At 47.1% G+C, this 24,624-nt stretch overlaps 1 protein-coding gene across 2 annotated transcripts in view; it reads right to left on the bottom strand.

The window, feature by feature from the left end:
- Nucleotides 1–19,453, bottom strand: part of LOC103719803 (dihydrolipoyl dehydrogenase 2, chloroplastic-like) — a 29,368-nt gene extending 9,915 nt beyond the window's left edge. Inside the window, exons 1-5 of one of the 2 annotated variants that reach the window (XM_039133398.3) lie at nucleotides 19,304–19,447; nucleotides 18,594–18,887; nucleotides 16,607–16,753; nucleotides 1,267–1,401; nucleotides 490–607 (exon numbers count right to left, since the gene is read on the bottom strand). In XM_039133398.3, the coding sequence (XP_038989326.3) occupies nucleotides 490–607; nucleotides 1,267–1,401; nucleotides 16,607–16,654 (301 nt within the window). In that variant the 5' untranslated portion in view covers nucleotides 16,655–16,753; nucleotides 18,594–18,887; nucleotides 19,304–19,447. Of the gene's footprint in view, nucleotides 1–489; nucleotides 608–1,266; nucleotides 1,402–16,606; nucleotides 16,754–18,593; nucleotides 18,888–19,303 lie in introns of both variants that reach the window. The other variant, XM_088719552.2, reaches the window with a different exon arrangement.
- Nucleotides 19,454–24,624: the final 5,171 nt, after the last annotated feature.

The following is a 24,624-nucleotide window of genomic DNA, read 5'->3' as shown; positions in this document are numbered from 1 at the left end:
CAGCACCACAGAAATGTCAGGATGTGCTTTTCTGAGGTTGCTAGTTATGAACAACTTTGATCTTTACGACATGCACCAAGGCATAGACAACTTTCACGGAAGATTTTATACAGTTGAGTTGCAAAGCACAGTTATAGATCAAGGAATAAAAGCAGGAGACACAGAAAAAAGTGGAAGTTTCAAAAAAAACAATATGAGAACATTATCTGGAACATTGAATACAATTGACTTGGAAAGCATAGTTATAAATCAAGGAACAAAAGCAGGAAACAGTGCAAGAAGTCAAAGTTCCAAAAAAACAAAATGAGAACATTATCTATAAAATCTTAGATGCAGCAGAATATACAAAACAAAACCAAAAAAGACTAACATGCTCTCTCAAATATTAGAATAAAGAATACAAAGATTAATGTCACCTATCAAAAGAAAATCCTCCATCATATACTTGACTAATTATGAATAAAATGGATCCAAGTAAACAGCAATTACCATCAACTTCAATGCCAGTAGGAACAAAAGGAACAGACCCAGTTGCAATTATTATGTCCCTGGCTGTGATTTCTGTGTCAGGAAATCCAACTTTACCATATGTCACTTTTTGTGTATCCTGCAATATATTCAATCTCCATAAGCACCAAAATTCATAAGCTCCATATAGGATATATGCTACTCAACAAAGAGACATGAATAACCTCAAGCTTCAGAAATGCAAGCAAACAAAAATTAGGAGTAAAAGGAGAGAGAGAGCAAACTCCAAATCTATTACAGTAGTAGTATATTTATAATATTGTTGCTGGGTACAGGAACACCTTGTGTAGTTGTCCTTGATAAGATGAGAGAACTTAATGAAAAAGGCTAATATTCCTTTAAAAGTATTTTATCTACTGTACAACTATATTACATGGACTACATACAGTCATTATGTACTTTGTAAGCACATGGATCAAAGCATTTAGGATTTTGTGAGTGTATATACATTAGAAACTCATGCATTATCTGGAATCTGATATGTGAGTCCACATGCTAAATGCATGCATTGGGCTACTGCTGTTATTTAATGGAACATAGAAAAATCAATTCACTGTTTCCAAAAGAATAATTCTAAAAGAAAATACGTTTCTCAGGCAGTTTCCCTGTTTGCAGATGTTACATGACCACAAAGACATTTTACAACTAACACCGAAATGACTTGGCAACAAATTTTTCGTTTCTAGCATAGTTCATACATTAGAGCAGACAATGCTTGGGGAAACATGTATGACATACCGCAATTGTGCCAACACCAGTTAGTATGTCTACGCCCAGAGCCTTCAATGAATTTGTCAGGTTATTACGAATTTTTGAAGCAAGATTATTTGCATGGTCAGCAACACCTTGTCGGTCGTAACCAGGAGATGATACCTATCATTCAGAACAAGAAGGGATTCGTGTTAGAGTATAAGATAGATAAAAAAGCAAAGCAAAATTAGCATAAATAAATATCTCATGCAGCTGAAGATCCTAGACATGTAGAGTAATAATGCTGGTTTGAAAAAGCGTGACCAGGTCAAACATTGTGATGTAAGAGGGCTAATGATAACAATTAGGCTACGTTATGAAGCACTTTCTAGAAAGAAATTTGGTCTTCACCCCTTGGATGAAAACCACTGATAAAATGGTTTGCATGGCTTATTTTCAATTAACTTGCAGTTGAAAACACTGGATGCAAACTATGTCTTCTTATTAGAATGTTCACATAGCAAGCCATGGCGCAGATCTGTAACTAAAACATGATTATAAGATAGCAAATGAATGTATTTAACTGGCATGTTTTTGACTTCACAAGTCTTCTATGTCTCTTCAACAAAAGCAGATCCAACAAATGAAAAGTTTAACGGATCAAGTAGGTTAATGTATGACATATGAATAATCAAGCGAATGACCCCTGATAAAACAACTGCTTGGTCAAACTCAGAAAATCCATACTGTAAAAACAAACCTTCTAAGGCCCTGTTTAGGGGAGCTTTGGAGGGCCAAAAAGCACTTTCTGGCCGTCCAAAAGTACTTTTAGATAAAAAATGGTATTTGGTAAAAATTTTGGAAAGTTGTTTCAGCTTTTTCGGGAAGCTGAAAACAGCTTTTTGGTAGAAGCTCCATTTTGGAGCTTTCCGAAAACGCTATTTTGAGCTTTGTTGGAAAGCTCTATTTTTGACCAAACTACCCCTATTTTAAAAAAAAAAAAATTCTTCCAAAAACCTCTCTCACCGCCTATTCCTCTCCTCCCCCCTTCTCCCCCGCCGCTGCACCCCCTCCCTCTCCCCCGCCGCTGCACCCCCTCCCTTCCCCCCCTTCCCTGGTGGGGAGGTGCCGAAGAAGAGGAAGATGGGTTGGTCTTCCCCTTCCCGCGGCCGCCGCCGGCCATGATGTCCCCGTCACGGACGGATGGGGAGGTGCCGAAGAAGGAGTTTCCCACGGTGGGGAGGTGCCAAAGAAGAGGAAGAAGAAGGGGGCACCCTCCCCCTTCCTGCGGCCGTCGCCGGTCACGACCCGTCCCCATCCTGCGTCCACCACGGCTCGGCCCCTTTCCGGCGTCGTCGGCCTCGCAGGAGGAGAACCCTTCTCAGGGGACCAGCGGCGGCCGCCAAGACTGCCGCAGCTCGGCCCCCTCCTGCGGCCGCCGCGGCCTAGCCCCCTTCTGGCGCCGCCAGCCGCGCAGGAGGAGAAGAAAGGAGAAGGGGGGAGAGGAAGGAAGGAGAAGAGAAGAAAAAAAGAAAAGAAAAAGGAAAGGAAAAAAAAAAGAAAAAAAGAAAAAAAAAAGAGAAGAAAAGAAAAGAAAAGAAAATAATAAATAAATAAATAAATGCATAAATAAATATTTATATAAATGAATGAATGAATGAATGAATAGATAAGATAATAAATAAATATATTTCAATGAATAAAATAATAAATAAATAAATGCATAAATAAATATATATACGAATGAACGTATAAATAAATAAATAATGAGTGAGTGGCAAATAATCTTGTTGGGGGAATACAGTTTTCCTCCAGCAATATAATAACCCCGCCTCCAAAAGGCCGCATAGCCGCCGAACTTGGACGACCGAGGTCGGCGTCCGACCTCTGAACGCCCGACCTGGAGAATTTCCGACCCCAAAGGTCGGTCCTTGTCGACCACCTACTACGGCCGAACCCCTCCGAAGTCCGGCCGAGGACCATATCCTGCCACTGCCCCAGTAATTAATGCGCATGACCTCTGCAAACCCCCGGTTCACTCAACAATTAATGCAAAGCTTCGGTCTACTCAACAATTAATGCGCATCTCCGGCCTGCTCAGCAATTAATGCGCACCTCCGGCTTACTCAATAATTAATGCGCATGGCTCCTATTGTCTACGGACCCATGGCTCTCCACGGCAAATCAGCCCAGCGGAGTCCAATCAACCGTGATAAGTCTCTGATCTCGGCCTCACCTCCGACACCAATGCAATAATTCACTCGATCGTGTGCCAGCTCGGGTCGTACGACGGCCTCATTTCCGACATTAATGCAATGATTCGCCCGATCGTTTGCCCGTCCAAGCAACATGCCGAGCCGTACGACGGCCTCGCCCCATCACATCACAGGTACACCGACCCTCCTATAAAAGGGAACCCTCACTTCTCAAGGGGGGACACAGAAAACTCAAAATATTCTGCTTCTTCCTCCTTTTGACACTGATTGCCCCCCTCTGACTTAAGCATCGGAGGGCCGGCGCCGGAAGACCCGGCCACCGGCTTTTCTGCAGGCACCCCGACGGAGAACGCCGCCCGCCGACGGACCGCCGCTCTCCCGTGTCCACTGCCGCTCCCCCTCCTCGACCGACGATCGCCCCCAGGTCCAATTTCCAGCAACAGTTGGCGCTAGAGGAAGAGCCCGAGTCGCGATCATGAAGTTGAGAAGTAAGGGAGCCTCCAATATCTCCCGGCGTCCCCCACAGAGTCCTGGACGCTCCGTCCAGAATTCGCCTACTCCGGCTGACCCGGCTCCCCAGGTCCAGCCGGAACAATTCAATGCTCTGGTGCAGCAAGTTCAGGCCCTGGCCGCTGCCGTTCAAGGCCTGCGGCGTGGGGAGGCCTCACCAACGCTTCCCCCGCAGGCCCAGGTCTTGCCGGAGTTTCCTCCCAACGGCCCGATTCTCCCAGGCCAGAATCTTCATGGCTCCTCCAGGGCCAACAACGAAGGGCGGGCCTCCCCCCAGAGAGAGCTGCCGGGGGAAGGCCTCAGCAGGAGACCCCAACCCTCTGAAGCCGAATCAGCCCCAGACCACCGTGGGACGGAGCAAACCACGGTGATGATTCCACAGGTTGGGGAGCTCGACAGAAAAGTCGAACACTTGGAACGCCAGATCGAAGCGCTCCACAACAAGAAGGCAAGGCAAGAAGGGGATTTTGAATTCACCACCAAGTCCCCCTTCTCCCGCCAGATCGAGGATTAGCCGGTCCCCGCGAGGTTTAAGATGCCTCAAGTGGAGCCCTACAGCGGAATCACCGACCCCCTCGACCACTTGGAGAGTTACCGAGCTCTCATGGCCCTACAAGGATCCTCGGAGGCCATGCTTTGTAAGGCCTTCCCGGCAACTCTTCGAGGGACAGCTCGGCTTTGGTTTTCTGGGCTAAAGCCGAGCACGGTATCTTCCTTCGAGCAACTCGGCAGGCAATTTGCTACCAATTTTGCTGCCAGCCGACGCCAAAGGCGGACGTCGGACTCCCTCCTGGATATCAAGCAGAAGGAGGGGGAATCCCTCAAGGAGTACCTAGACCGCTTTACCACCGCCACGTGGGAAGTCCGCGAGCTGGACAAGCCAATAGCCATGTCGGCTCTAAAGACTGGGGCCCGCTCTTATCAATTCCTCTTCTCCATCGAGAAGAGCTTCCCGGCCGACTTCACCGAGATGCTGGCCCGAGCTCGGAAGTACGCTAAGGCCGAGGAGGCGATCGCCTCCAGGCGGGGTGCGATTGAGCCCGCCTCAAGGAAGCAAAAGAAACGCCGCGAAGAGCGCGGCCGACAAAGAAGCCGATCCCCCCGTCGAGAGAAGAATTTCCTCCGACTGAGGAGCTCGCCCCGGCAGCAGGGACAGCCACAACGGAGGACCCCACCTCGACCAAGGTCCCCACCACGGCCTCGGACGTACCCAGGGTGGTACGAAAATTACACACCCATCAATGCACCCCGGGCCAAGATTTTGATGGAGATTGAAGGCCGGAACTTTTTCCGACCTCCACCTCCTATGCGGGATACGGAATTCCCGCGCAATCCCAGGAAGTACTGCCGCTTCCATCGGGACCATGGGCACGATACGGAGGACTGTATTCAGCTCCGAGACGAGATCGAGGCGCTTATTCGCCGCGGGGTGCTCAATCGGTTCATACGGAACCGACGTGAAGAAAGGAGGCCAGCAGAAAACACCACGCCCCCTGAGAATTCAAATGACAACAGACCCATCGCCGGCACCATCAATGTCATTAGGGGAGGGACTTCCGCTGGAGGGCCAGCCCAGGAAGTTTCCCCGAAGCGCCCACGCGCTTTCGAAGCCATCTCGTTCTCGGACGAGGATTTGGAAGGGGTTGAGACCCCTCATGATGATGCTGTGGTCATCTCCATGATTGTAAATAAGTTTGATGTAAAGCGTGTCTTAGTTGATAATGGGAGCTCGGCCAATATTTTGTATTACCATGCCTACCAAAAAATGAGATTACCAGAAGGACATCTCCGAAAAATTAATACCCCACTAGTCGGATTCACCGGAGATTCGGTCCCAGTTGAGGGTGAGGTCAGCTTCCTTATTACGGTCGGCCTCGCTCCCCAGGAAAGCACCGTGAGGACGGACTTCCTTGTAGTCCGTCTATGCTCAGCCTACAACGCCATCCTTGGACGGCCAGGGCTAAATGCCCTCCGAGCCGTGGTCTCGACCCGCCATCTACTCGTGCGATTCCCCACCGGCCAAGGAGTAGGCGAGGCCCGCGGGGACCAGCCGGTCGCCAAGCAGTGTTACATGGCGGCTCACAGAGTGAAACAACCAACTAAGGCGCCGCCTCAGGCAACGGGCCCCTCGCTACCCATGGAAACTCTGGACGCAAGGGACGACCTCTGGAAGAAGCAAGTAGAGCCTGGTGAGCTCCTCGTTCAAGTTCTTATACGAGAAAATTTTTCCGAGCTAACCGTGCAGGTCGGCTCCGGCCTTGGCGTCCGCGAAAGGGATCACCTCATCGGCTTCCTGCGGGACAATGCTGATGTCTTCGCCTGGTCACCTGCCGATGTACCAGGAATTGACCCTGAGGTCATGACCCATCGACTCCAGGTAAAGCCGACCAGCAGGCCTGTGAAGCAGAAAAAGAGAAGCTCCGCCCCGGAACGACAACGAGCTGCAGCCGAGAAAGTGGACAAACTCCTTGAAGCTGGCTTTATCCGGGAGGTCTCCTACCCAGACTGGCTCGCCAACATAGTCCTCGTGAAGAAGGCCAACGAAAAATGGCGCATGTGCGTGGACTACACCGACCTGAATAAGGCTTGTCCGAAAGACAGTTTCCCCCTTCCAAGCATCGACCAGCTCGTCGATTCCACCTCAGGACATCAATTGCTGACTTTCATGGACGCCTTCTCAGGATATAATCAAATCCGAATGGCGCCAGAAGACGAGGAGAAAACGGCCTTCATCACCGACAAGGGCACCTATTGTTACAGGGTGATGCCTTTCGGTCTGAAGAACGCTGGAGCCACATATCAGAGGCTAGTCAGCCAAATTTTTGAGGACCAAATCGGTCGAAATATGGAAGTTTATGTGGATGACATGTTGGTGAAGAGCCGAGCGGCGGAACGCCATGTAGCTGATCTCAACGAGACGTTCGCCAAGCTCAGGAGATACCGAATGAAGCTCAATCCAGCAAAGTGCGCGTTCGGAGTCACCTTGGGCAAATTCCTGGGCTTCATAGTGACCCAGCGTGGGATTGAAGCCAACCCCGAGAAAATCCGAGCGCTGCAACAGATGGCGCCCCCAAAGACAGTCAAAGAAGTGCAGCGGCTTACCGGACGAGTCGCCGCCTTGGGAAGATTTGTCTCCCGATCGGCTGAGCGCTGCCTCCCATTCTTCAAGATCCTTAAGCGGCCAAAGGACTTCCTGTGGTCAGAAGAATGCCAGCAGGCCTTTGAAGAGCTCAGGCGCCTCCTGGCCTCTCCCCCGCTACTCACCAAGCCTCAGCGGGATGAAGTTCTTTATTTATACCTGGCCGTCTCCCCGGTTGCAGTGAGCTCGGTCCTGGTCCGGGAAGAGGACAAGCTCCAAAAGCCGGTCTATTACATCAGCCGGGTCCTCAGGGATGCCGAGACCCGGTACTCTAAACTGGAGAAGACAATTTTTGCCCTTGTTATCTCGGCTTGGAGACTCCGGCCTTATTTTCAAGCACATACAATAGTCATATTGACCGACCAGCCTATGAAGCAAATATTGCAAAGGTCAGATCGTGCGGGGAGGATCGCCAAGTGGGCGGTCGAGCTCGGGGAGTTCGACCTCGAATATCGGCCCAGGCCGGCCATTAAAGCTCAAATACTCGTCGACTTCCTCGTGGAGTGCACCTTGCCAGACGACCCCGAGCTACCGTCTGCACCTATGGGGACAGCCCCGAGGCTACCATGGGTCCTATATTCGGACGGGTCCTCAACTTTGGGGGGTAGCGGAGCTGGACTCATCCTCACCAGCCCGGACGGAGTGGTGGCTGAACAAGCCTTGCGCCTCGAGTTTCCGGCCTCAAACAATGAGGCAGAGTACGAGGCGCTCATTGCTGGGCTCAAATTGGCGAAGGAACTGAAAGTGGAAGACCTGAAGGCCTTCAACGATTCCCAGCTGATAGTGAGCCAGATCCAGGGAGACTTTGAAGCAAAAGAGCCGTCAATGCAAAAATATCTCCAAAAAGTGCAGGAACTTACGTCGGCCTTGGGCTCTTTCAGCATCCAGCACATTCCCAGAGCGGAGAATCTCAGGGCAGACCAGTTGTCCAAACTGGCGACCTCCCGCATGAGCGAGCTTTCCAAGGAGACAACGCTCGAGTATCTTCAGACACCCAGCACGGAGGAATCCGAACCTACCATGTGCATCGACTTCGAGCCGAGCTGGATCGACGGGTTCGTCCGCTATCTCCAGGACGGAACCCTCCCCCATGATGAGACAGAGGCTCGCCGGATCAAGCGCCAAGCTTCCCGGTATGTCCTATATGAAAACAAGCTCTACCGTCGATCATTCACTTCTCCTCTTCTCAGATGTCTCCGCCCCTCTGAGGCGGACTACGCCCTCCGAGAAGTCCATGAAAGAATTTGTGGAAATCACCTGGGAGGTCGGGCGTTAGCCTTTAAGATCCTGCGGCAAGGATATTACTAGCCCACGCTCCAGAAGGACGCGGTGGACTTTGTTCGGAAGTGCAACTGGTGCCAACGGAACGCCAACATCCAACGCCGACCTTCGGCCCTGCTAACTTCAATCATCGCCCCTTGGCCGTTTGCCCAGTGGGGGATCGACATTTTGGGGCCCTTTCCTCTGGCCACCGGACAAAGAAAATTTCTGGTTGTCTCCATCGACTACTTCACCAAATGGGTTGAAGCTGAACCTGTAGCCCGGATCACCGAGCAAAAGATGCGGGACTTCGTGTGGAAGTCCATAATCTGCAGATTCGGACTCCCCCGAATCCTTATATCTGACAACGGTCGGCAGTTCGACAACGTCCACTTCAGAGAATTTTGCTCCGAGCTCGGCATCGACCACCGCTTCACCTCGGTCGCCCATCCCCAGACAAACGGAAAAACTGAGGTAACAAATCGTACCATTTTGCAGGGACTCAAGGCTAGGCTTGATCGATCCAAAGGACAGTGGGTCGAGGACTTGTACAACGTCCTCTGGGCATACCGGACTACGTTCCGATTGCCCACAGGAGAGATCCCCTTCAACCTAGCATATGGCACAGAGGCTGTCATCCCGCTGGAAATCGGCCTCCCTTCTTCAAGGGTGGAGCACTATGACCCCGACTCCAACTCTTCCCGACTCAGAAATAATCTGGATCTCGTTGAAGAGACACGAGAGGTCGCCCGGATCCGCATGGCAAGGTACCAACAGAAGACGGTCCAATACTATAATTCCAGAGTCAAGCCCAAGCTCTTCAAAGTGGCGGACCTCGTCCTCAGGAGAGCCGAGGCTTCTCAGCCAACTGAGCAGGGAAAGCTCGCCCCAAACTGGGAAGGGCCATATCAAATCGCCCGAGTACAACGACCCGGGGCATACAAGTTGAAATCGCTCGAAGGGACTCCAATTCCGCGAAGCTGGAACTCCGAGAATCTACGGATGTATTACCAATGAAACCCCTAGGGGTTCTGGGCAATCAGGAACATGGACTCAATCTCCTCTTTACAATGATTCGTCTCTTTTCAATAATTATGACTCTCTTCTAATGTTGGGTCGTTTGTGATCTCCAGATTCCTCGACTAAAGTCGAGATGCCCTGAGGTTCGACCGTAGAGTCCCAAACTCCCTCGACCTCGGAAAGTGTCGCAGGACGACAGAGCATCGACTTGACGCAAGATTCCTCGACTAAGGTCGGAATGCCCCGAGGTTCGACCGTAGAGTTCCAAACTCCCTCGACCTCGAGAAGCGTCGCAGGTCGATAGAGCGTTCCCAGACCCATCGACCTGACGCACGATTCCTCGACTAAGGTCGAGATGCCCCGAGGGTCGACCGTAGAGTCCCAAACTCCCTCGACCTTGGGAAGCGTCGCAGGTCGATAGAGCGTTCCCAGACCCATCGACCTGACGCACGATTCCTCGACTAAGGTCGGGATGCCCCGAGGTTCGACCGTAGAGTCCCAAACTCCCTCGACCTTGGGATGTATCGCAGGTCGATAGAGCGTTCCCAGACCCATCGACCTGACGCAAGATTCCTCGACTAAGGTCGGAATGCCCCGAGGGTCGACCGTAGATTCCCAAACTCCCTCGACCTCGGAAAGCGTCGCAGGTCGATAGAGCGCTCCCAGACCCATCGACCTGACGCACGATTCCTCGACTAAGGTCGGGATGCCCCGAGGGTCGACCGTAGAGTCCCAAACTCCCTCGACCTCGGAAAGCGTCGCAGGTCGATAGAGCGCTCCCAGACCCATCGACCTGACGCACGATTCCTCGACTAAGGTCGGGATGCTCCGAGGTTCGACCGTAGAGTCCCAAACTCCCTCGACCTCGGGATGTATCGCAGGTCGATAGAGCGTTCCCAGACCCATCGACCTGACGCAAGATTCCTCGACTAAGGTCGGAATGCCCCGAGGGCCGACCATAGAGCCCCAAACTCCCTCGACCTCGAGAAGAGTCGCAGATTAATGGAGCATTCCCAAACCTCTTCAACCTCGGCGGGCGCCACCGGGCCCATGAGAAGCCCGAGTTCTCCGAAAGTCAAAGAATGACTCCGAAAGTCGGCAAGGAAACAAGACCGCCCACTTCGCTACGAGGAGCGCAGTTTGGGAAATACAGAAGGTACATCCTGCTTGACGCTTGCCTCGTTATATTTATCCACGTATTGCCAGCCACATCCCGATTAAAATCGGGACCCTATTCTGACCAAGGTCGCATTGCTCCTGCAAGTCGGTTTAGTCTACTGACCTCATGCATGCTCCGTCTACCGATAATCTTCACGACAACCTATGAAAACCCTCATGAATAAGGGCCTAATTCGGCCCCCATACACGGACTCCAACGTCGACTTAGGAGGATAACCTCGACCGTGGGCGTACTGATCGAGCTCAAGAAGGCCGAGGTATTCTCCACAGGTTCCGGCCCCGCTCGCTAAAGCCTCGGCGGGGTCCGAGGGCGATAGCTAACCTTTTTGTTGACCTACGGTCCGAGAGCCGAGCCTGAAAGCTCGGCTAGGCCCCCTGATAGCAACTTATGCGAGTCGGACAAGGCCCCTCTCAGGGTCTAGGGCCCGAGCTTGGTGCCTCAAGAATCCGAAAACCAAACCCGGCAACCTTTGCGAGCTCTAAATCCGGGCTCCAAAACTTGTCGGACGCTCGAATCCGAGCTCCAAGACTTGGTGAAATTTGTTGGAAAACAAGTTAAGGGAAAGAAAAGCAAAATACAGCTGAGAAACGTGTATTCATTGATAAGCCGCTCAAAGGCTAGGATACAAAGTCGAGGATCGGTAAAATAATAAGTTGAAGTACCGGCCTCGCTCACAACTGAAGAAAGTAAAAGGAAAGAATAGGCGCAGAATCGCGAAAGAAAATCTTTTCATTAATAAAGCGCCGGAAGGCTAAGTACAAAATTAGAAGTCGACCGATCAACAATTTTGAAGGCCGACCTCATTTACAGTAAAGGGAAGAAAAAAGTCTACGCCCTAAGAGGCGGCAGCAGCGTCGGCGTCGCCCTCAGGGTCATCTATGGCAATGACCTAGGGGCCTTCGGCGGACACGGGCTCGGGGTCTTCGGCGGACACGGGCGGGCACCTCAGGAGCGTCCTCGGTAATTCCGCGAGGGGGAGCCTCCGTCACCACCAGCGCGGCTGAGTCCGCCTCAGCCTCGGTAGACTCCTCGGGCGCGAGGGCATCAGGAACGTCGTCATCGGAGTCGCAGCCCAACCTCATCTTCGGACGAATCGTGGAGAAATCGAATTGGGGGCAGAACCGAGCCATCTGCCTCCGGAAGTTCTCGAAGCCGCGGAGGAACCCATCCACGGTTTCCTCCTCTAACATGTCGCGAAACTCCTCTGATTCTTTGAAGGAGTCTACGGCATGTTCGGCCCGCTCGAGTGCCCTCCTTTCTCGAGCTTCCAATTGCTCGATTTTGAGGCGCAGGACCCCGCCCTCGTACTTGAGGCCCGCGACCTCGGATTGGACCTCCCCCAGGCGCGCCTCCGAGGCGCGCAGAGCTGACTTGGCCAAAGAGTGGGCACTCCTTTCTTCTTCAAGCACCTCGACCATTGCTAGGCGCCCGGCCTCAGTGGCCTCCCTCCGCGCCTCGGCCCCGGCCAGCGCCGCCCCCAACTCGGTGATCTTCTTTTTGGCCAGCTCCAATTGCCGGCTTATTTGCCGAGTTTCTTCTTGACACCCTTGGGCAATGAATACTAGGGTGTCGACTTCAAGGATATGCTGTAAGAGAAAAAGGGTAAAGCAATCACGAGTTAAAAAATATAACATATTCGCCAGTAGTCTAAGGAAAGTTGGGAAAGTAGCTTACCCGAGCGGTATTGCGGTAAGTACCGTCGACAATCTCTTCCAGCGGCAAGTTCCGGAACTCAGCCCGGTCCGCTGGAAGCATTGCACGCCGGAATACGGCGCGTGCGACATCGGCGTCGTGGATGGCCGAGCTCCCCTTGAGGAGTGGGGATCCTGGCTCGGCCGACTCCTCCCTTTGGACCCTTGAAGAGCTCGGCTCGTCCGAGCTAGGGACCTCGGGACTTCTAACTTCGAGGCCTCTGGTCGGCTCAGGCCCCGGGCGCCGTAAGCGAATTACGGGCCGGCCCCTCCCGCTGGGCAACGAGGGCGGGACAAGGGGGGGCCGCTGGGCCCGCATCACCGACGGCCCGTGTCCGCCCCTGACCAATTGTGGAGGCCCCCGCCTCCGGGCCTCTCGTCCCGGCCGATGTGGAAGCACCGGCCGACCTTGACTTCTTCCGAGGCTGGGGAATAGCCCCCCCGGGCTCGGCCTCCCGCCTCTTCAGTCGAGAGAAGAGGGACGTGCTGCTGGTCGGCATATGGGGGATGTCTGAAACCAAAAATTTTCTTAAGTGTCAGACCAATGTTAGTAAAAAGAGAAAACAGATAAAAACAAAGCGATGCGGCTACTCTTACCCTCGAAGCGCACCGAACTCAAGCCCACGCTCGCCAAGGCGCCCTCCCGTAGGAGCTCGGTTAGGTTGAACCCCTTCCCGAGGGCCCGTAGGAAGTCCAAGACCCTCATCTCCCTCCCCGAGAGCTCGAAAAGCCTATTGAGAGCTTTCAGCCGAGGGTGCCCCCACCTCGGGTTAAACCCCCACGGCACCTCGGACGCAAGAAAGAAAAATTTTACCTTCCAATCGTGAATAGAGGAAGGGACACCCTGGAAGAGTGACATACCGCCCCGAAAGGCGAAGTACAGCCACCCTGCATCCGCCGGGTTTTTCTTTAATAAAAAACACCGGCGGAAAATACTCACCGAGATCGGGATCCCGTGCGCAAGACACAAGGACAAGAACCCGATTATGGTCCTCCACGAGTTCGGAGCAAGCTGTGCTGGAACGAGCTGATACTCTACCAGCAAGTTGTTCACGAACTCGTGAACAGGGAACCGAAGACCGGCCCAGAGCGTCTCTCGATGAATCGCGATCCGACCTGGGGGCGGCCGCGTCACCCTGTCCTCCGGCCCCGCGGTTTCAAGACGAAACCCGGGCTGGAAGAAGAACCGGGAGCGGATTAACTCCAACTCCTCCCCCGACAGACTCGACCCTACTTCCTCTGGACCAGAACCCATTTTACAGAGAAATGAAATAAACTAGAGGTAAAGGGAGTGAAGAGGAGGAGGAAGAGGAACCCTAGCTAGCACAGGGTGGGAACCTACGGAAAAGTCGCCGAAAATCGCTCCGGGCACCGTCGGCAAGATTGGTCGAAAGGTGGAGCGAAGGAGGAAACGGCAAAAACAAAAGGCAACCAAATAGAACTCTTAGGGCAGATTCGTGGGGTTTATATAGACCCCCCTGACGGCCCAGGTCGGCGGGTTCGGTTCCCACCCCCCGTCTGGATTGCGCCACGTGTCGGCCTCGGAAGCCAAAGCACCGCATTCACTCCAGATCAATAAGTCGGGTACAAAATCGAAGCGCCGTCCCATCGGATCTCACGGCCTCATCATGGGTCCGCAAAACCGGACCATCTTGAAAGACGAGCGGACGTCACTCCCGCTCCCCCCATTTAATAGGCCTCAGGGACACGTGGAGCGTCGATCTAACCTCCGCCTCCCCGGATCATTATCCTACCAATACGAGATCAGAAACATCTGACCTCGGATCAAGCCGCGTGTTCATTTTGAGGCACGAGACGGCGTACCCATTTAAGAGGGGGACCTCGACCACGAGATCGAGGCGCCGCCCCATTGGGCCCAGGGACCCTCATCATGAGTTCGCCGTACAAAGCGATCTCCGAGATCCAAAGAGTGTTGTCCCCGTTGTAGCTGCTTCGGGATGTGTAAGAGCGCAAACCCCGGTATAAATTCGCCATGTAGAGCAACCTCAAAGAGCCAAAAGGCGCAGACTCCGTTTTAAAAGCTTCGAGGTGCGTAAGGGTGCAGACGTGATCCCCTTCGACCTCAGTAACCTTAATGACAACTTCTACTTCCCACGTCCGAGCTGGCAAGCCGCTCGAACTCGGAAGTCGGGGGGTAGTGTTGGGGGAATACAGTTTTCCTCCAGCAATATAATAACCCCGCCTCCAAAAGGCCGCATAGCCGCCGAACTTGGACGACCGAGGTCGGCGTCCGACCTCTGAACGCCCGACCTGGAGAGTTTCTGACACCAAAGGTCGGTCCTTGTCGACCACCTACTACGGCCGAACCCTTCCGAAGTCCGGCCGAGGACCATATCCTGCCACTGCCCCAGCAATTAATGCGCTTGACCTCTGCAAACCCCTGGTTCACTCAACAATTAATGCAAAGCTCCGGTCTACTCAACAATTAATGCGCATCTCCGGCCTGCTCAGCAATTAATGCGCACCTCCGGCTTACTCAACAATTAATGCGCATGGCTCCTATTGTCTACGGACCCATGGCTCTCCACGGCAAATCAGCCCAGCGGAGTCCAATCAACCGTAATAAGTCTCTGATCTCGGCCTCACCTCCGACACCAATGCAATAATTCACTCGATCGTGTGCCAGCTCGGGTCGTACGACGGCCTCATTTCCGACATTAATGCAATGATTCGCCCGATCGTTTGCCCGTCCAAGTAACATGCCGAGCCGTACGACGGCCTCGCCCCATCACATCACAGGTACACCGACCCCCCTATAAAAGGAAACCCTCACTTCTCAAAGGGGGGGACACAGAAAACTCAAAATATTCTGCCTTCTTCCTCCTTTTGACACTGATTGCCCCCCTCTGACTTAAGCATCGGAGGGCCGGCGCCGGAAGACCCGGCCACCGGCTTTTCTGCAGGCACCACGACGGAGGACGCCGCTCGCCGACGGACCGCCGCTCTCCCGTGTCCACCGCCGCTCCCCCTCCTCGACCGACGATCGCCCCCGGGTCCAATTTCCAGCAACAAATCTGATACTTATGATATTGATAGGTACAGTGAATTTGTCACTATTGCAAATAGTTAAGTAAAGAGATAATCTGTTAAAGAAATAAATGGTCATTAGAAGAGTGAAAAATTAATTTACACTAATAATTATAATATTTTATACATTTATTGTTGTATTATACAATAAATATATTATTATATTACATTATATCATAATACATTAATATGTTATGTTAAATAATTTAATATTATATTATATTATGAGAAATTAATTTATACTAATAATTATATTATTTTATATCTTTATTATTTTATTATACTATACATATTATATTATATTATATTATATCATAATACATTAATATGTTATTTTAAATAATTTAATATTATGTTATATCCAATCCCGCCGCTGAGATGTCCAGCGGATTCCGGGGGCCTTGACGAATGGCCGGCTTATGGTAAATTAATTAATACTAATAATTATAATATTTTATACCTTTATTATTGCATTATACTATAAATATAATATATATTACATTATAACATAATACATTAATATGTTATGTTAAATAATTTAATATTATGTTATATTATGAGAAATTAATTTATACTAATAATTATATTATTTTATACCTTTATTATTGTATTATACTATACATATTATATTGTATTATATTATATCATAATACATTAATATGCTATTTTAAATAATTTAATCTTATGTTATATTATGGAAAATTAATTAATACTAATAATTATAATATTTTATACCTTTATTATTGTATTATACTATAAATATAATATATATTACATTATATCATAATACATTAATATGTTATGTTACATAATTTAATATTATGTTATATTATGAAAAATTAATTTACTCTAATAATTATATTACTATTATGCTATGCTATGCAATGTCATATTACTATATTATAATAATATTATTTTATATTACAGTAATATTATACTATATCGTATATTATGTATTAATATATATTATGTTTTATTATGCTCTGTTGCATAATACTATGTAATATCCTTTATGGTAATTTTGTCAAATAAAAGTATTTTTTCAGTTTGTTTACCAAACATATGTTAAAGTGTCACAATACTTTAGAAATATAGTTACCAAACAGCAAATAACTTTTTATAACAGCTCTACTTCCAACAGCTCTACTGCTAACAGCTCCCCCAAACAGGGCCTAAGTCATTAGTACAAAAGCAAATTGAGTTCAAAATTTAAGCTACATATCACCTCGGTTTAACAAAAATATGAAGCGAGTAATGCTATGCATAATCTAATTGTGACTTGTTTGGTGCACAATACTAGGAATGAGCAAAATAGTTCCACTACCTGCAAACCCAGTGCGTTCAAGTGATGCTCATTTTGGAGCTCACGCATCCGACCACTCACAGCAAGAAGAGCTTTAGATGGAACACAACCTCTATTTACACAAGTTCCACCAACAATATCCCCCTCAATGATGGCAGTCTTCAGACCCTGCATAACAAGCATGCCTTGAGAAGAATAATTGTGGAGCACCAATTCAAGCAGTCAACTTTTACAAAAAAAAAAAAAAAAGAGAATGTAAAGACAATTTATCCAGCATGATACTTAAAACAACATGAATAATCACCCAAGACAAGTTTGATGCTTTTAAGTTACGGTGGTAACAATAGGATGCCTATTAGTTGGGCTAATTAACACATACTTAGTTGCATGAGAAGTGCAAACAGAAAGCTAGAAAACATAACCATATTAGATTGAGATATGATACTGATAGTTAAAAAGGTGTACATATGTTCTCTTTCAAACTTGAGGAAAAAATATAAGTTTGCCAAACAGACCAGTGCCAACGGTATTATAGGGTGGTGACAGATATAATGTTGACTTGGATGTGCTTCCATCTGAGGTGCTTGCTTCTTTCAATCACTCATTGAAATGATTAGATGAAGTCAATGTTTCACGTATAATATTTCTTCTGAAACAGAATATTTGCATATGGCTATCAGTATATAGCCCCTTTGTGGTCATGGCTCATGTCTGCTCTTCGAAATTTCATGCTTCCATAAACTCTCATATCCATGCCATGCAATAAAGCCCATGCCATATATATCTAAGCTTATAGTTATCACTGATGCAATGTTTCCATGGGAAGTTCTAGCCTTTACGTTCTTCAAAGTGTTTTTATTCTGAAAAGAAAATTCATTAATACAGGTCCAGAAGCATGGGTTAAAGTCAGAAGGATGTTAAACACCCTTAGCAGTTATCAAAGATCATATTAAAAAAATTAAAAGCACATTCAATTTATATTATCAATAAAATATTGAAGCTAGAATATGGAATTCAATCAAGGCAACGAAATGGATGCTTGTCCCGTATTCTAATTTTTCTTAGGCGAGAAAGGTGGGGAAAAAAAGATGTCTCTGATGAAAATTTGGCTACAAGAGGACTTAACATCACATCAGTGATGAAAATGAGTGGCTGTTTATAGAAAGAAAAAACATGTTGGCTTAAGGTGCTGGTGTTTGGAGGATCCTAATAACTGCAATTGGGTGCCCAACTAACTATTTTAGAATAAAGGGAAAGATTTAACTTCCAGGTTTGTAGCATCCTTATAAATGGCACTCCAGGCCAGTTGCTGAACTGGATATCGATAAGTTAATAATGGTTGACTTCTCCTCATAATGAAGAAGAATGACGGGAATTGCTGTCACATAAAGCTTCGGTCGTGGATAAACTATAAATATAACAAAATTGACCCTTGAAGAAACATTAGTGTATTGCCATACATGATGACCTTGAGAGAATAGCCAAGATCATCAAGGCTCTCAGTGCCAAAATATCGTATGCTCCAAATTCTATGTGGAAGTACTAAAAACAGATATTCCATAGTAAGTGCACTGCTCCATTTATGGTAAGTGTGCTAAAAATATACACTATAACCCTACTAAAAAAGTGTATAAAGATGCAGTCACAATTATAACCACATTAATTCAGCATGAATGTTCCAGCAGGCAATATCATTTCTTAAAGGTATAACAAAGATTTGTAAGAAAAAAATAATCAAATATTAGCATCAGTCAAGTGCTCTTTCACAGCAAAAAGATATCTTTCGTTTAAGAAATGCAAAAAATTGTTCATCTTTATCACACAAATCAACTCTAAAATAAGAAATCCTATCTCTCAACAGTCTTATGCTTCTAAATCCACGGAAATCATCAAGATCAGCAACACAGGGACTGCAATTCCAGTTCTAATCAAACTAAACTACTAAAACGAAATCTACAAAAGCTTGCGACTTTAACAACATAAGATCCGGGACAAAGTTAGTAATTACTTTCTCGACAGCATGAAGCGCAGCTCCATGACCACCAACACCAGCCCCAATGATGACAAGATCGTAGTCAAACCCCTTAGACAGGCTTCCAATTCCATTCCCCGACACTGCGGTCACTGTCTTCCTGGAGGGAGTCCGAGCGGGAGATCGAAAGATCCGCGTGGATCCCGCCGGGCGCAGCGAGCGGAGGCCCAGGGCCTCCCGGCGAAGGCCGCAGAAGCGGAAGGCGGAGCGGCGGAAGACGGCGGGGCCCGGATCGGATCTCGGCGCGGCCGGGGGGAGGGAGAGGGAGGCCTGCATCGAGGAAATTAGAGATTGTCGGGAGGGATTTTTTTTTTTTTTTTTTGGTGGGGGGGGGGGGGGGGGGGGGGGGGGGGGGGAGGGTAGGAGGTGGGGATTAGGGTTTGGGGAGGAAGGGGGAGAGAGGAGAGAAATATAGAGGGGGGGATTTGGAAGGGAGCCTCGAGGACTTCGTTGGAGAGGCGGAGGATTCGAAGCGGAGGAGAGAGCGAGACTGGTCCCCTTTGGTTATTATGCTTTTTGAAGCGGGAACTTTACAATGCGGAGATTCGTAGTGATGGTATTGTTGTTGAAGGACGGCCAGGTGGTGGTGTTGGTGGCGAAGGAGCGGTGCCAAGGTGATCGTAGTTGCCGCCTCGTTAGCAAGCCCCCCACGGGGTGGGGGGAGGGGGAGAGAGGAGGCGGCTTACCTACGGTGGAGACGACGGCCGGAGGCCGTGAGTGGAGGTGGCAGGTGGGGGCCGCAGAAGGCGATCGGAGGTAGGAAGCGGTGGTGGTCGTCGGCGGTGGGCCGCGGCGTGCCCTGGATGGATGTGAGGCAAGAGGCTCGCCCCGATGATGGCAAAGGTAACCCAAAAAAAAAAAAAAAATAATTTTTTTTTTTTTTTTTTTTTTGCATGAATACCCTCCTACATATCAAATTTTGCATGAATATCCTTCTAAATTAATATTTGTATGTATACCCTCGTAAAACACTTGTTTTGCTATTCTATTTTATTATTATTATTATTATTATTATTATTATTATTGCATATGTACCTATGTCATCTAACGGCGTTAAAAAAATTAACGGTTTCAAATTAAAATGACTAAAATACTCTTAATAGGTAGACATGCAAATAGATCGCGATCCCAATAGCAGCAGAACAAAAAGACAAGGACAATAGCATAATTCTTAAATTTTATTTTATTTTTAATTAGTATAAATATAATTTTTTTAACATTATTAAAACAACTGACATTTGTACAATAACAAAGTTTGATGAGGATATATATGCAAATATCAATTTTAGAATGATACTTATGCAAAATTTGGAATGGTATCCATACAAAGTATCCAAAAAAAAAAAAAAAAAGCCATTTGGGCTATCCTATTCCACCATGTGTCATATTGTGCACAACCTTTAAATCTAAAAATAATTAATAAAATAATTTAAAAATAAAATAAAATCTCATGCTTCAGCGTTAATTGCATTTATTTTTGTCAAAAAAATCCATCGATAAAAAGAAAACAATTAAATAACTTACAATTTAGTAGGCTTGGGATGATTATATGGGCGCTTTAAAGCATATAAAGAATTAATTAAAAAAATGCAAAATTTGTAATAATAACAATAACAAATCTAGGTAGACATTATATCATATTTTAGGTTACAAAAAAATAACATATACATGTTAAACATCATAGAAAAAACATATTAAGCACAACATTACATGATAATTAAGCTTTAAAAAATTAATGAGTATTAGAAAACATCATGAGTGGGAGAGAGGAGAGGGGCAAACCTAAATAAGTGTCCAACAATGGCCCGAATATAAGAGAAAGAGGGAGAGGGTGCTTGGCAGTTATATCTTGGAGATAAAGTTCAGTTACTTGGAACTGAACTCCTAAGTCCTAATTGCCTCTACTCTTTTGAGAAATTGTAAAAAATCTATGGTTGATTTTACAAAAGTATTTCTTAAATGCTAGCTTTATTAGAAGTAGGCAGTTTAGTTCCCCTACGTGATTAATTGCCAAAATCTTACATGCAAGGTGCTTAAGTTATATCCCATATATGCAGTTCTGAATAATGTCAATGATGAATAGAAATCTTGGTTGTTTTGGTTCCTTTTATTCTATGATATTAATGACTATTTGACATTGTAAATTAACTAATGTAATTTTTTTGCGTTATCAACTTATATCTTTCCAATATTTAAAAGGATATATTTCTTCTTGTTCATTTAGATATTACATAACTTGGTAAATAACTGATAAGATATGAAAAGTCTTAAAAAATTACTTGAGCGATTAATTTCCATAGCACTGAATGCTAGTATTATGCAAGTTAGAACCTCCCTTCCAACTCAAAAGAAAATGAAAAAAAAAAGATAAAAAATAGACACCATTGAATTTTCCATACTTAAAGAAATGATGTAATGATTCCAAGGTAAAACAAAAAAAGGTCAAATAATCAATACAAATGGGACCTATTATTATCTTTAGTGAGTTTCAGTAGAAACACACCAAAACTGCTGAAACTTGTCAGCTTCAATGGAAACCGGCTGAAGACCAAATAAGGGAGTCAGTTTCAGCTAGGACTCAGCCAAAGCCAATTAATTCTGGGTGAAACTTAAAACCTCGTGTTCCAGAGCTGGAAAAGTATGTCTCAGTATAAAAGTGCATAACTCTGTAGCTATGCATCTGTCCAGCTTAAACTGGCATAGACCCATTACCTGACTGCAGCAATGCAGTATGATACTGTACTATGTAAGTCTGGGGCCAGCATTGATTTGAGACAGTTCTTCTATCCATTTGTATGACTGATGAAAGTATAGAATTAAAAAATTCTAATATCTCCATACTTGTACAATGTAATGCAGGAAGACAGTTTCGTGTGCAGGTTCTACTTTGATTTCAGTCCAACTTATGTTGGATGTGGTCTTATCTGTCCACACATTGTCAATTGCTCAGTTCTTCTTGGAGCCATCATATCATGGGGTTTTCTTTGGCCATTCATCACAAATCGTGCTGGGGATTGGTACCTGGACAACCTTGAAAGCAATGACTTCAAAGGTCTCTACGGATACTGTCACGCCCCGAGCCCGAGGCGCGGCAGACGCCGCACGCCCGCACGGCGGGCCGCGCAGGCGTGCAAGGCAACGGATTACATCAAAGCAGATACAGATGTTCAAAATTGACATAATTATTTAAATTGTTCAAAAGCAGTCTTACAAAATTTCAGAATAACATATGCCAATATAATTCAAATGTCCAAATTAAACTAACTAAAATGCCAATAACTGAAGAATCATCGGAAACTCTAACGCACTCCCCAATCCCGTGCGATCAAGCCTCTGGATCTGAAAAATGGAGAAAAACAGAATAATGAGCTACACTAGCCCAGTAAGCAACAAAATACCCCAGAGTGGGGTCAGAGCATATCAGATCAAAATACAGGATAATGTCTGGAATAAATCATAAATAACATCGTTTTGTTGTTTTCAAAACTTATTATCATTTTTTCAAAAACTCTTATACCAGAATCTCAACATAATAGGCTACGGCCACGTAACCCAGTGGCATGGGTTGCACAGAGAAACCACTATTGTTAGTCACCGGTGGGAACGGTGTCCAGAAACCACTATTCTAATCACCGGTGGCGCAGTGTCGAAACCGGTTCCTCACAGAATATAAGTCGACAGGTCCAACGTACAATCCCCATTGGCGGGGCCAGAACAGAACAGAACAGATCATAGCCATGCTGAGAATGCATATATATAAAAATAGTTTTCATAAACTGTGCAGTCATATTTCACGGATTTCAGAGCATAACATGATTTTCAAATAAAATTTAACATGCCTGACCCATTTTACAGAATACAAAACATTTATCAGAATTTAATCTATTTATCAAGTAATTTGAAAATTACACTTGAAGTATTAAGTTACTTACCTCTTTTTGCTCTAAATCCCACTTCAGGCAAACATGTCAGATACACCTGTTTAATTAATTTCTTTGTTAATTTCAGAGCTAAGCAAAACCAAAATCAATATTATTGGACACGGCCCAACAGGGCCCAGAGTTGGCCCATGATGGATATGGCCCGATAGGGCCCACATCGGACACGGCCAATGGGCCCGCATAGACTCGACCCAATAGGGCCCCCAAAGTTGGCCTCTAGATGGATTATTCATGCAATAAAATTCATTGTAGGGACTAATACTTAATTACGGGATACTGTTCTATAATAAAGCTTGAGTGAAGGGACAAATAATATATTTGAGGACCTTTACGTAATAAATCTTTCTTATAGGGATCAAACATAAATTACAGAAGGCTCTTTTGTGCAATAATATACTATCAAGGGCTTAACTGTAAAATTCCATTTATTGGCCAAACGAGTTCGGGTTTCGGGTTCCGGATTTCGGATCTGAAATGGGTTTCGGGTTCGAATCTAAACTGGGCCCAAGTTGGCCCACAAAAGGTACGGCCCAAATAGGACCAATAAGGCTGAATTGGGCCCAAGTTGGGCCCACAATGGGTACGGCCCATCTAGGCTCAACACGACTGGACTGGGCCCAAGTTGGGCCCACAGTGAACAGGGCCCAAGCTTGGCCCAGTTCGGCCCACGATGGGCCTTCTTCCCCAAATCCCCACGGACATGAGAAGACCGAGAGGAGAAAGGAAGAAGAAGGAGGAGGCTGATGGCCCGGCCAGTGGCTTGCAGGGGGTGGCGCGGCCGTCGGCAGAGTGGTCATGGCTGGCGGCAGAGTGGCGCGGCGGCTCGGCCGTGAAGAAGAAATCCGAGAATGATCTCGGTTGGGGGCCGAAAGGAAGGAAATCAAGGCTATTGGCATCGGAACAAATAGTAAAGAGAAGAAGCTTACCGGCGGTCGACGGAGGCAGTGGATCCCGGCCGCAGGTGGTTTAGTCCGACGGTCAAGCGGCGGCGCCTTCCGATGAGAAATCCCAGAGGAAGAAGCTCGGAGAAGAAGGCTTGAATCTCGGCGTTTTTGGTGATGGAAATCAAAGGAGGGGAGAGAGAGCTTGTCGGATCTCAAGGTGGTGGCCGGAGGTGAGGAAGGAGGAGGAGGAAAGGGAGAAGAGGGAGGAGAGGCTCGGTGCTGGAACAATCACAAAGGAGGAGGGATTTAAAGGAAGATCCAAACAGCTCACCGCCGCGATTCCCGCGGCGGTTGAGCGAGATCGGCGGCCGCTCAAGCGGCCGCGGGGCAGCCGCGGAACAGCCGCGGGGATGCCGCGGAACGGCCGCGGCGCCGCTGCTCCTGGTCATGCCGTGGAAGGAGGAGCAGGGGATCGCGATCGCGATCCCCTGTTCTGTTTCCTTTTGGGGGCCTAGGGCTGGAGTCGACTAGGCCTGCCGACTCCAGTCCATTGAGGCCCTATTCTCACATTCTCTCCCCCTTAAAAAAATTTCGTCCTCGAAATTTGAGAGATCTAGGTCTTTCAAATTTAAAGATGCTCAGCCCATTGAGTAATATAAATCCAAAATCTCATTCTTCTTGATCAAAATCAGTGTGATAGATAGCTTTGGATCAACTATCAAAAATTTCATAAAACTCGCAAGATTAACACTAGTTAAGTGACTGACTAAAATCTCATATTGAAATTATCATCTTGATGCATGTTCACTCGAGATCGGATCAGGATCGATTCACAACAGGATTGATTAAAATTAGTTGTGTTTGGGATAGAACTTGAAATAAAATAGATCTCATACACTTATCATGGTAGTGTGCTGATCCCTCAAAGGATAATGACCAACCTTAGAATCAAATCATTATATGGCTAGTAATGTAATTCACAAAATAAACATGTACTGATAATCATTAGATAGCAACGGTCTATCTCAAAAATGATTTGCATCAAATCACAAAAGCAAGTCTGAGAAGGCAAAGTATTGATACCATGATTCAATATGCCACAAAGCTTTTAACTTAAACTTATAAATCATAAGATGGAAGCAAATAATGCATGGTTTATTCAGATACTTAACAAATTAGACC

The sequence above is a fragment of the Phoenix dactylifera genome, chromosome 4, assembly GCF_051530095.1.
Source record: "Phoenix dactylifera cultivar Ajwa chromosome 4, Ajwa_hap1_PhDact_Kaust_v1.1, whole genome shotgun sequence".
Taxonomy (NCBI): domain Eukaryota; kingdom Viridiplantae; phylum Streptophyta; class Magnoliopsida; order Arecales; family Arecaceae; genus Phoenix; species Phoenix dactylifera.
This window is presented reverse-complemented; position numbering and strand designations above follow the sequence as displayed.